Below are 13,122 nucleotides of genomic sequence, written 5' to 3' on the forward strand. Positions count from 1 at the left end.
AACGGTGATGCCTGTGCTCATTTAAATGGCCAAAAATGAGCCCAAATGCATCTTCGTCCTGCCACCTTCCCAAACCTTCCTGTTGTGCAGCCAAGCAGCAGATGGGGCTCTTAGGAGCCAGCATGAGCTTTCTGTAGGAATGGTGTTTGTCCCGCAGCTTTCACTTGGGACAGGGCACTAGTGCCAGGAGTGGGAAGGTGGAATATGTGTGGGTGGGAACATGGAGGAGCCTCAGCCCCAGCTGAGGAGGGAGCAGAGTGTGGCAGCAGACCCTGCCAGCCCCAGGTCCCCAGTGCCACCGGCAGGGTGGGTGGCACCGGTCGCTGCCAGGGCACCGACGGCTTCTGGTGCTTCATCTGTCACCCTTCAGTCCATGTGATTCAGCATCAAACCAAGGACAGCAATGGTCAGGAATTGTCTATGCTAACTTGTTTCTCTGTCTTGAAAATCGGATCCAGCCCGTTTTTGGGGCTTAGCTGGTACTCTTGAACCCCGTAAGCTGCACTTCAGCAGAGCAATCCACAGCCCCAGCTCCGTGCTGGGCACAGGGGGCAGAGCCCAGCGCCCCAAACTGTCCTGGGAACGCAGTGGGTTCTGCAGATTTGTGTTTAAATTTTGCCAGGATAAAGCAGCCCAAGGGAATCCCTGTCTTTCTCCACTGGTGGGACTTCCAAGACCCTGCTCACATCCCTGTGAGCTGCGGGTGAAGGCTTCGCCCTCCCCGAACTTCTCAGCTCATCAGGGTTGTGTTTCTTCCCTGTTTTCTGTGTGCAGGGTAGTTTGGGCTGTGTTTTTCCTCCTGTATGCAGCAGCAGTGGAAATATCTGTGTGAAGTTGATCACGGTTTTAAAGGAGGTTGTTGTGCAGGAACTCCGGCAGTGACTGTGTTGGCAGACACAGCTCTTCTCTGGCTGATGCCTGATAGATTTCTGTGCAAAGCAGAGATGGACAAAGCACGGAGTCTTCCTTCTCCAGCAGGTTTTGGTCCAAGCTGGTGATTTGGAGCCATCCTGGAGAGGACAGCAGTGTGATAATCACTCTCCCACCCTGGATAACAGTGGTGTGGTGGGGCCCTACGCTGCTCCAGCCTTCCAGCACTGTGGCTGCTCCAGAGGTTTCCTCATCGCAGCTGATCCCGCTCCCAGAGCACAGCTCGGAGCACTGACTCAAACTACAGTTTTGTAACCTTGGCCAGGAACCAGATCATCCATCGGCAGCATCCAGAAGTGGAGCAATACCAGAGGCAGCTGTGTACAGATAATTGAGGGAAGGGTTTGTGGGAAAAACTGCTCCCGGAGAAACCGCACAGGCGGAGTGGCTGCTCGTGGGTGCAGGGCACTGTCAGGGCTCGCTCCTAGTTCGGACTTTGTGTCTCCCAAGAACGGTCCCAGCTGGAGGATTCTGAGTCACAGTGTGGTTGGGCAGAAATGTCCAAATATAATCCTGTTAAATAGCAACACTTGGTGTAATAAAAGTATGTGGAGCTGTCAGAATTTGGGACTGTTGACCTCCTGCTGGGGCAGGAGAAGACGCTGGCAGGTCACAGGTGTGAGGTTGTGGTTGGAATTCAACCCTTGGCAGGGATGGGTTTGTGTAGTGGGTCATCACCGGAGAACTGTGGAGGAGCTGGACATTCATGGAGCCCAGTGAGGTCATGGGCATCATCCTGACCATGGCCCTTGGAGACGTGAGTGCAAATCCATGTGCAGGCCGAGCTGCTCCGCTCTGTTGTTTTCTGCAGGTCCTGAGGAACACCAGGAAGGGGCATCTGTTCCACAGATGATTGAAATACTAAGAGCTGCCATAATTCAGTAATATTATTTAATTCAGTTTAATTTAAGTAACTTAGGCTGCAGGATTGTTGTTTTTTATTACAGCGAGGGTGGGGAGGCCCTGGCACAGCTCTGGCTGCCTCATCCCTGGAAGTGTTCAAGGCTGGGTTGGACAGTGCTTGGAGCAACCTTGTCTAGTGGAATGTGTCCCTGCCCGTGGCAGGGGATTGGAATTAGATGGTCTTTAAGGTTCCTTTCATCCCAGTCTGGAATTCCATGATTCCAGCATAGTAAGTTTACTTGGCTGGCGTGTATTTGAGAGGGCAGCAGGCCTTGCCCAAGCCAACTGTGAGTCGTTGCAGGATATCAGGAGGTCAGGAAACACTGGGGAGTAAGGCAGAATAAATATTTGGGAAAGGTGGAAGGAAGGACGGTTACTGGGGACTAGGTAGTGATGTTGAGAACAGGAGAGGAGAAGCTGTGCAAAGAGGTGAATGAAGATGTTTCATATCTAAGAACTCCTGATAATGGGGGACATCCCCCTTCAGAAGCCAGGAACAAACAGATAACAGGTTCCCCATGGTAAGGAAAGATGTGGAGTTGAAGGTGAGGACTCGACAGAGCTGTGAGACCAGGAGAGCATTCTTTCCCATGGAAGACACAGGGCTCTCTCCATTGCCCTTTTTTGGGTCCTAAGAATTATTAGCACCTTGCACTGCACTATCTCATTCATAGCTAATCTCTGTGATTACCCATTGTCAGGTGCTGAGGAAACCACCTGTGTTTGCTGTGCAGGCTTGCAGGGCTCCTGCTGCTCCTGACCCTGTGTACTCACCATGGAAAACCATGGACTTTACTCCTCCGGAGTGGGGCTGGAGCACAAAGAACAATTGTTCCTTGTTCCCCAAACTGCACGTCCCGCTGGTGCTCACGGGCAGTTTCAGGGACTAATTGTGGGTCGTGTTGGCCAAACAGGTGAAGGATAAACTGGTGGAGAGCAGGTGCTGGGAGCATGTTGGTGGAACAGCCTGAAGGTGTTCCTGCCCATGGCAGAGGATAGAACGACATGAACTTTAAGGTCCCTTCCCACCCAGACAGTTCTGAGATTCTGTGGTTCTGCATGTTGAAAGACCTCAACTCTTGGTTTTCTCCTCTTGCTTTCCAGTGCTGGGGGTGTATGTCAACTTCTGGGTGTGAGATTATTTTAAGGCAATTTTCAAAGATTTAAGACACCTGTTTTTCTGGGACAGAGTCCTTAAAAGGAGCCTGAGGTATTAAAATTTTCATTTTTCACAAGGTTTGTTCCTATTCCAACCTTTTCAGACCAAACAAATGTGTTGAATCTGTGCAAATAACGTCTGGGGCTCTAATTGCACTGGGGGGTTTGCATGGGCAGGAGCCTTCAGCCAACTCCCTCCTTATTTTCTGGCATTGAGGGAAGGCCCCACAATCTTTTTTACTCCAGGCTGGCGGGGTCCAGGCAGGCTCCGATGCACAGATCGTGCGCATGAGCTCATTTGTTGTGGCTTCAGCTTGAATGGCAGGAGCTTGGCTGCTCTGCGGGAGGGCAGGGATGGAGGGCTGGGATGGAGGGCTGGGACCAGCAGAGCTGTGGAAAGCTGCCATTCCCCCTTGGAGATACATCTCAAAGTGTTCTTTATTCCTCCCTGTGAGGGTGGTGAGGCCCTGGCACAGGTTGCCCAGAGAAACTGTGGCTGCCCCATCCCTGCAAGTGTCCAAGGCCAGGTTGGACGGGGCTTGGAGCAACCTGGTCTAGTGGAAGGTGTCCCTGCCCATGGCTGGGGGTGGAACTGGATAAACTTTGAGGTCCGTTCCAGCCAAACCATTCCATGATCCTATTCTATGATTCGTTTGAGGTCCTCAGTGGTGTTTGCATTTCCCTTGTCACAGATACGGTTGTTGGTGTGTTGCTCGTAGGGCCCATAAGCAAGGAGGGATTGGGATGGGGGAATTTAAATGTACATGGGATCTGTTGGGTTTGTTAACGAGAAATCTCCTCTCCTGTTGGGCAGGGTGTTGGTGTTGTCTGGCTGGAGCTGGAGTGGGCTCTGTCCATGTTCCTCTGTGCCTGTCCCAGTTTGCTGTCACCTTCACTGGGAGCCTGGTCCTGGCAAACAGGAGCAGCTGGTCCCATACTGCCTCCCAGATGTCCTGAGCTTGAAGCCACCAGTGCTCTCCTCCTCCAAGGGACAGATGAACCCCCCCCTCCCTTCCTTTCCTTTTGGGATCATTGCTGTTTGAGGTCCTCCACAAAAGTGTTTGGTCTTAGTGTGTGGCTTTGGCTTGGTGTACCCTGGGCAAAATAAAACCCATTTTCAACTGGTTCCTCAGCCCAGCAAGGGGAGAGGATTGTGGGTGGGTGGGCATGGCCAGGGCTGGCTCTGCAGAGCTCTGCTGTTCTCAGCTGGCCTTGCTCCGCACAGCTCCAGCCCCACTCCTGGTCATGCTCCCGATGGTCCTGTTTCTCCATCGTCTGGGAAGGTTCTAGGGGATGCTGTGGGGGCTGTGACCCCCGTCTGCCAGCCCGTGGCAGTGTCCAGGAGCACCCGAGGTCTGGGGCAGGGGGACTGGACTGGGTGTCATCTCTGCTTTTCCAGCTTTCTCCCAGCTGGCGAAGTCCCGTGTGCCATGCTCTGTGGGCCAGGACCACCATGGCCTTCCGTGCTGGAACCAGCCATCCTGAAACAGCAGGAGCTGCCATGCCCAGGCTGGTCCATCCCAGGGCAGGCTCCCCCTCTCCATTCACCGCTTTCCCAGGGGATTGTGTGGGATCGAAGCTTTCCGGCAGTGGGGGCTGCTGTGGCCATGCCGGGGCCTGGTGAGCACCAGGCCGGCTGTGCAGCCAGGGCTGGACACTGGCCAGGGGGGGAACAGCTCCTTTGTTTTCCGGGAGAAGTACAAGGGATTATATTCCCTTGAGCTCACTCAGTCTCCCACTTCTTATTGTGCAGCGACATGGAATCAGCTCCTTGGAGGAGCTTAGTTAATTGTTTATGAAATAGGAAGGGTGCTGGTTACCTCTGGTAGGGAGGTGAGCTGGAGAAGGAGGTCGTGGAAAGGGAGTGCTCGTCCAGCTCCTGAATTAGGAGGGGTTGAAGCCAAATTGTCATTCTGCAGCCCTAGATTTGCGACTCTGTGCTGCGCCTGGGGGCGGCTCTTCCAGCTGGGAATGTGTACCTCCCCTCCGACTCTGATAAAACGTGCTTCAAAATGAAATGAACTTATTAAACGTGCTTAAAAATGAAAGGAAGGCTGCAGCGTTGTCGGCAATTGTTGTGCAAATGTGATACTCCCTGCAAGCTGTGGAACAGGCCAGGGCTGTGTTTACCCAGAGAGGCAGCGGCTTTCCAAGTGTAATGAGTCAGCTCTGCGAACAGAAGGGGCGCAGAATTAATCTGGCATCCGTCTGGCCTTTTCTCAGTTAAACAGGTTTTGGAAGCTCCACGTGAATAGGTACCTACCCCTGGTACAAACAACCACAAAGACTTGGGAGTGGGCACAGGTTTTTTGAGAATAAATTGGCAGCGTGCAGGTCATGGAGCTGTTTGAGCGAGGCACTGGTGGCAATGTGGGGTTGATTTTTGGCTGCAGGTGGGAGCAGAGCGTGTCCCCGTCCCAGCCTGCTCACTGTCAGCAGAGCTGAAGCTGCTTGGGTTTAATATCTGTTGGAAAGTGTAAATAAATTTCCATTGCCCAGCACTTCATCTGAATTTCCACCTCTTAGATTTGCAGTGAATATTGAAGGGAATCTTGTCCTCTGTTCCTGCCTCCTCCCAGGCACACACTCCTTTCTCCTTTACCTGCACCTTAATGAGGTCCAGTAGGTGAAACTGAGGGGAAATAATTCTCTAATTTTACCAGCTGGCTAATGATGCCTGACAGAGTGAGGTTCTTGAGGCTGGGAATGGCTGGAGCTGCTCCTCGAGCCTGGGGGGGGGTGTGGGGGAGCTCCGGGGCCAGAGCCCCTTGCCTTGGCCAAGGGTTTGGTGAGCTCCAGCCCCTCCATGCTGACGATCCAGGAATGGCTGAGCTACCTTTTTAAGGCTGTTTGCATCAGCCCTGGTGTGCTGAGCCCTGGTGCTGTCTCTGAGGAGTGAAGAGCAGAAATGTGGAGACACAAATCTCTGCAGGCATTCCCTCACTCGAATAGGTTTTCTTTTTCCATAATTCTTCATGGGCACGCTGGGTTATTAGACTGAATTTTCTGCACTTCCCCCCTTCTTGCTGCCCAGCAAGGAGGAGAGTGGATCAGCCTACTCCTATCTTGGCCAGTTCAGGTCCTTTTTCTCCTCTCTCAGCTGGAAGGAAAGGGCTGTGGACTGCTGGTTGGGAGTCCCAAAGCTCAGCACCACAGCTGTCCCCACATTGAGCAGGGGGACACAGGGAGGTCTCTGTCCCCAAAGCTTTGTTCCTAAACATGGATAACCACCTTCCCATAGTCCAGGCAGAGGAGCTGGGGCTGAGAATTAGCCACCTTGGGAAGCACAGTCACCTGCTGGAATCACTAGTGCTGGGACTGTCTGTGCCTAGTGCTTTGGTCTGGGAATTTGTGCTGCTGCTGGGCTGCGATGAGGCCTCTGAACCACCTTTTTTTAAAAAAAAACCCACAAACCAACCCAAAGGGCCCCAAAGCCTCTGAAGCATAAATAAAACATTTAAATGTGAAAGGGATTTCCAGGGAACTTCTGAAATACAAGGCTGATGAAAGCACCACTCTTGAGTTCCTCCAGCCTGTAACCCCTGTCCTGCCCTGCTGCAGGTGTGGGATCCAGCACCTGGCAAGGTGGTGCCAGGCTCTCTCCCAGGACATGGTTCAAGCTGCTTCAGCCAGGGCTGGGAGGAGGCTTTGGGTCCTGTCCTGTCCCGTCCTCTCTCCTTTCTCCTCTCTCTTCTCTCCTCTCTTCTCTGCTTTTTCTCTCTCCCCGCCCCCAGAATTCCCATCTCGTGATGGAGCACTGCATGACTTTGTTCCTGGACAATTTCCTGCAATTGTAGCTCTGCAGAGCTGCTGGTGTCAGACGTTAATGGGTGCGATGTTAGTCCTGGCAGGTGACAATCAGCTGGGGAAAAGTTCCCAAAAGTGCCCTGTTTGTGCCATTCCAGCCTCAGTCCAAGGAGCCTGTTGCTGTCGGGGTTGCTGGGGGTCACTTCTTGCAGATATCCCGTTGCACGGGTGCTTTCCAGCCTCTGGTCTCAGGAGAGGAGATATTTTTGTTCACCTAAAAGGGCCTTGGCTGCTGTTCCTGATCCCTGTTACAGCTCTCACCTCCCTCTATTTCAGATGTCAGTTGTTGTTCCAGCCCTGTAACCAGGCAACACACACCAGAGCAGGAGCGCTTTGTACCCTCTAGGTTGGCTCACCTGGGCCAAGGTGTGGCACCGGAGCCAGAGCCAGGATGTCAAACAGGGAACGTTCTGACCGCTCTGTGCTTTCTGGTCTCATAATGGCAACTTGTTCAAAAAGTGCGGGTTTTTTATGTAGGTTTTTGTAATTTGTGTTGGTTCTGCAAGTGTCTGGGCATTCAGTGTGGCAAACTGGGGGAGCAGGGCTGTCCCTGTCCCAGGGCTGTCCCTGTCCCAGGGCTGTCCCTGCCTCAGGGTTATCCTATGTCCCTGTGCTCTGGATGGAGCTGCAGCTCCAGGAAGCTTTGTGTAGGCTTGGAATCTTGCTGTGGATGAAGAGCAGGAGAGACGTTGCTCTTTGCTGGGACGTTATCCGTTCTAGGCTATTCCTTGCACATGGAACAAGCCATGCTTGCAGCCACAGATCCCAACTTGCTTCTCTCGGGGTCAGCTTCTTCTCCCAGGCAACAAAGATAGGATGAGAGGACACAGCCTCAAGCTGTACCAGGTGATGTTCAGGTGAATATCAGGAGGAATTTCTTCGTGGAAAGTGTTGTCAGGCATTGGAAGGGGCTGCCCAGGGAGGTGGTGGAGTCCCCATCCCTGGAGGTGTTCAAGGAGTGACTGGACGTGGCACTCAGTGCTCTGGGCTGGTTGACGAGGTGGGGATCGGTCACAGGTTGGACTCGATGGTCTTGGAAGGTCATTTCCAACATATATGATTCTATAATTCCATGTGTGATTCCTCGCAACACCTCTTACTTATTGGGAAGGTGGCAGAAGCCCACAATGGCTTTTCCCACCTATGAGGGTGCTCTGCCATCCTGGGGCTGCCATCCAAGGATTGGGAGGGGTTGTATCCCCCTGGGAAGTGCCTTGCCTTTCCCCCCCACAGTGGGAAGATCCTTCTGAGATGTCTGACCTTCCTTTTCCTCTCTCCCAACAGACGGTCGATGATGAGGCGATGGCAGCATAAATGAAGATCAAGTAAGGAAGGCAGAACGATGCCCAAGGGTGGGTGTTCTAAAACACCACAGTCAGAAGATTTCTCTCTCAGCAACGACATGGTGGAGAAACAAACGGGGAAAAAGGTTTGTGTTTGGGTCGTCTTCCTTCCTTTGGGAATGCTGCTCCTGGAGCCTGATGTCTCCACGCCATGGAGTGTTTCACGTGGTGGGAGGTTGCCCTGGGCTTTTATCCTGGGAATGACATTGGTGTGTTGGTGCTCTGGCAGCTCATGGGGTCCATGCTATTCCTCTGTGGCTGCAGTCCTTCCTGGGAAATGCTATGGCCACCTGGACCCGACTTGGCTGAGCAACAGGAGATGCTTTGGAAGATTCTCTTCTGCAGTACTCTGCGTTTTTAGAGGTTTCTTCACTGAGCTGTGGAAGGCCCAAGTGATGCAGTGATGGTACAAGTGTGTGCTGGGCTAGGGAGGAGCTTCTTCTCCTCCTCCTCCAGATGGAAATGTTGTGTCCGTGTCAGGCTCAGGTGGTCTTGCTTCCCCCAGCAGTGTGGGCTGACCAGGGCTCAGCCTGGGAGCTACTCTGCTGAAATTGCTGCTTCTGGGCTTTATTCGAGGTGTTTGGGTTTTGGTGTGGCTTGATGTGAAGCTACTGAGTTGAAATCTGAGTTGAAGGATAAATAAGTTCACACTTCTCTTCTTCATTCCCAGATTCTTGTTTTGCTCCGGGCGTGAGCTCTGCCTCCTCTCATTCAGCTTTTCCCCCTTCTCAGTATCAGTCATTTCCAGTCAATAGTTTTGCAGAAATCTGGGTGCAGATTTAAATAAACATGAAAACCTACATCTACCGAATTCTGCTAAGGAAACAGATCTCATCCACTTCCCTTTCATCTCCTTGCTCCAGTTTCTCAGCATTCCCCCAGGAGTTTATGCCTGGGAGCTGAAGCTGAGCGTGGCGAGCCCCAGCTCCGTCACTTCCCCTGCAATCCCTCCCGTGGTGATGGCAATAACTCCTCGTGTGATTGAGCTCATGTTACTGACAAAACGAGGAAAATGCCAAATAGCCAGCAGGAAAATCCCAGGAAGGATTTGGTTATGGAGCACGTTGGTAGCATCTGCTGCGTTCCCCTTTCTGTGTCATCGTGCATGCACAGGTCGGTGCAGGAGCGTTGTGGGCACAGCGTGGGGCTTCTAGGAGGGAGCAAAATCTGGGATCAGGGGTATTGGAGAGGGAACAGCTGTCCTGGAGCATGGGGAAGATGCCAGCGTTTACCCTGGCAAACAAGGATATGTAAATACAGGGCTGGTCTGTGCCGGGTAAGAAGCTTAATGCTGGCGCAGGTGCTTGTGGAGGGAGAGGATCAGTTGGAATATGAATCAGCTCCCATTTTATTTCATCCACTCCCGGCAGCTTAAAGGCTGCGTGTTATTTACAGAGCAGGTTTGTTGAGCGGCGCGGAGGACGCCGGGAGCCAGAGTTATCTCCTGCTGGCTACAGAACTAGGACACAATTTTCTGCCTCCCATTCAGAGGTGTCAGCACAGACCTGCGGAGAGTGGCACTGAGAGGGGACGGGGCAGAGCTTTCTGCTCACTTAATTTTGACCTTTTCAAAAGAGGAGATGCTCACAGGCTCTTGTCTTCCCCGGACTGAGCTGAGATCCAGCCCGAGTGGCCAAAGGATCCATTTCTCCCTGTTTCTGGTTCATTCTGCAGCTGAGCTGGAGCAGTGACTCAGGGGAAAAGCACTTCGACCTCCTCCCTGCAGACGCTGTTGTACCTGCCTGTCAGCAGCCGCTGCCTTTCATATATCTTGCCTTTGTCAACACGTTCAAAGGCCTGAGCTGTGACTTGGCACACGAGGCTGGATAGGGAGGGCAGAGCCTGAGCAGTGCCACACTCAGGGACCCACCAGTGGGCACAGGGAGAGCAAAGCGATGCCACTGCAGTGTTTTCCTCTTAATGTGACCTTAATATCGATAGTTGATTTAGCAATAAACAGACTTTACATGCCTGGGCTCTGCAGCTCCAGCTCTCACAGTGGAATAGCATTGAATGCTCGGGGGTCCTGGTGCTGCGGTGGGCTGAGGGCCACGGGGTCAAGGGGAATGGCCTTGAGCTGAAAGAGGGCAGGGTTGGATGGGATATTGGGAAGAAATCCTTCCCTGTGAGGGTAATGAAGCACTGGCACAGGTTGCCCAGAGAAGCTGTGGCTGCCTTATCCCTGGAAATGTCTAAGGCCAGGTTGGATGGGGCTTGGAGCATCCTGGTCTAGTGGAAGGTGTCCCTGCCTGTGGAACAAGATGGGCTTGAATGTCCTTCCAACCCAAACCATTCCATGATTCTGTGATCACCAAACTTTGAACATGAGTTCCATGCTTGAACACGCAGCAGCCCAGCTCTCAGGGAAGCTGTGCTTTTCCAGAGGGCCCCTGCTTTGAGGAGTAGGATGTCAGCTGCTGCTTTGAGCTGTAGAGCTCATACTCCTGGCTCTCCACTCCCTGCCCTTCCACAGAAGGGACTTATGAACTAGTGGGATGCAGCCACAGGAGTGAAGTGGTTTAAAGACTGTGTCTGACAGCACTGAAGCTGTTTCTCCCAGGATTAGTGGAGCCCTTATATGGCTGCACTCAGCCTGCCTGGGGCGGGCACTGGCAGCCCCGTGGCTCCTCCTGCTGAGTTCAGGCTGAAGGGTTCTGTAAAAATCTGCATGCCTTATATGAATAATTCTGCTTTCTGGTCTAGATCCACAGATCCCCATAGCAGAGGCAGATTACTCATGGCTTAGCCTGAGCAGGGCTCTGCAGCAAGAGTCAGATCAGTTGTGGAAACCATTTCCTGATGTGCCTGGGACTGGCTGGGTGGTTACACCATGTGCTCGGCGCCTGCCACAGAGCATTTGCCTCTTTGTGGGGAAATGCTCCCTCTTGCATAGCCCAAATTGCATTTTTGCTGCAATGGTTGAGCTGAACACCAAGCAGAACAACACTTACCCTGGTTTTTGCTTGTAGGAGCTGGCAGAGATTAAAAGAACTGAAGGTTTTTCTCCTTCCTCTTCTCCCTGTTTCAGAAAAGGGAACATAGCCCGTGTTTTTCAGTTCTTCTTGAGACCAGGTGGGCTGTCAGGGCTTTCCAGTGCTGTACAAATGAGAGCTGGGCTGTGTGTCCACCAGAGTCATCTTCTGGGCCATGAAATCTGCAGGGACGTTTGGGTGACTTAGACACCGAAGAGCCTACGTTTAGATGAAGAAAATCATGCCATGGTCATCACAGGGTCATGTTTCTTACTCGGAGCCTGAGTCTCACAGGAAAGGGACTTCAGCTCCAGTCACCTCCATACTTCAAATATTTCATTGCAGCACTGATAACAACACAAATTCAGACTTTTTGGAACTTTGTGTGTGTGTGTGTGTGGTGTACTCTGGTTTTGGAAAGGCTGCAAGGGACCCAGATTTAGGGAATAGTTTGGTTTCCACCACATTAATTTGCTTTTTGGGTAAAACTGTCCATTCCTTTTTGTAACACAGGGGGAGAACCTCCTGCCTCTTCTCCCCCTGACAAGACCTCAGGAAATGACCTGCTAGTGCAGGGAAAGCCCCACCCTTGGGAGCATTTGTTTTTTGCAGAGTGGGCTGGTTTGCCCATGGCAGGACTGTGATGTGGGGCATCACCCGGGGCACAGACCTTGGAGCCCTCAGTGCTCCCGGGCTTCTCCTCCTGGGCTGCCTGGGCTGGTTTTGTTCGTTGCTGCCTAATTTTTACTGACATCACAACTTGAAATGCTTTCAACTTGTTTTGGAGAACAAAGGGCTCGGGGATTTCCATGGCTGGCAGTGCAAGTCTCTGCATAAATGCTGGGATGTGAGTCAGGTTCTGTTGGAGCAAGGTGACGGGGCTGGAAATACGGATTCCTTTGCATGGGTTTGTAAATCATAGAGTCCCAGAATGGTTTGGGTTGGAAGGGACCTTACAGCTCATCTTGTCCCACTCCCTGCTGTGGGCAGGGGCACCTTCCACTTCCACGTTGCTCAGAGCCCCATCTGAGTGGCTCTGTCTTTAGAATTCTGCATCAAAAGGAACCACAGGATTGTTTTTGCTCAGAGAACCAGCCTTTGTCTGTTTTTTATGTCAGAAATGCCCTGAGCAGATTGAGGTCGGGGTCTGTCGTGCTGATTAAGAGAAGCCCTTCCATCCTCAGGCTGCAGCATCTCACCCTGGGTGACTGCTGGGGCAGTTCATGGTGGATTTGTGCTCCAAACCATGGCAGCCAAGAGTGACTTGTGATCTTTTAACTTTTGCAAGTGTAACTCAAGGTGGGTTCAGTTACTCATATAGTAAATCTTACTAAGAACATGACGTGCCAGTAGGGGATTTTTGTGTACTCATGGTTGCCGTGTCCCCTTTGCCAAAGCAGCTTTTATTAACACCTACAAAGGGGAACTTTTTGCTGCTGCGAGCTCTCAACTGTTCTCCATCCCCAGACTCCTGTCCTGGCCTTGGAGAGCCCTAACTCTTACACACAGATGTTCATACGAGTTTCTCTTCAATGCCAAGGCCAGGTTGGCCGGGGCTTGGAGCATCCTGGTGTAGTTGGAAGGTGTCCCTTGCACATGGCAAAGGGGTTGGGATGAGATGAGCTTTGAGGTCCCTTCCAACCCAAACCATTCCAGGACTCCGTGATTCTGACTTGGATTTGTTCCATTTGTGAAACCTGATTCTGATGAGTCTGAGCTTTCTTTAAACATGAGAAGACCTAAAAGTGAAACCAGGTTTTACTCGAGTAAAGGATGACATTCTTCATTACAAAATTGGAAATAATTAGGGAAGTAAAGCTTAAAATAAGAAAAGGAAAACTTTTAGGAATAGAACTCTCCAAGTGCCTTGATGTTCTGCCTGCTGCTGCAGGCATCCCCAGCAGGTTGCTGCTTTCCAGGGGGGAGCAGAGTCTGGATCTTCCTTGCTCCAATTAGTAGAAAAGGTTATCGTTGTGCTACTGTACAAATTAATCTTCAAAGCAGTGCTG

At 52.0% G+C, this 13,122-nt stretch overlaps 1 protein-coding gene across 4 annotated transcripts in view; it reads left to right on the forward strand.

Moving 5' to 3' along the window:
- Nucleotides 1–13,122, forward strand: part of ANKRD11 (ankyrin repeat domain 11) — a 134,819-nt gene that overhangs the window by 93,536 nt on the left and 28,161 nt on the right. For all 4 annotated transcript variants that reach the window (XM_027685158.1, XM_027685159.1, XM_027685160.1 and 1 more), the window contains exon 3: nt 8,083–8,227. In XM_027685158.1, the coding sequence (XP_027540959.1) occupies nt 8,141–8,227 (87 nt within the window). In that variant the 5' untranslated portion in view covers nt 8,083–8,140. The remainder of the gene's footprint in view (nt 1–8,082; nt 8,228–13,122) is intronic.

Source organism: Neopelma chrysocephalum, unplaced genomic scaffold (genome assembly GCF_003984885.1).
Source record: "Neopelma chrysocephalum unplaced genomic scaffold, ASM398488v2 Primary Assembly neopelma1_68, whole genome shotgun sequence".
NCBI classification, from domain to species: domain Eukaryota; kingdom Metazoa; phylum Chordata; class Aves; order Passeriformes; family Pipridae; genus Neopelma; species Neopelma chrysocephalum.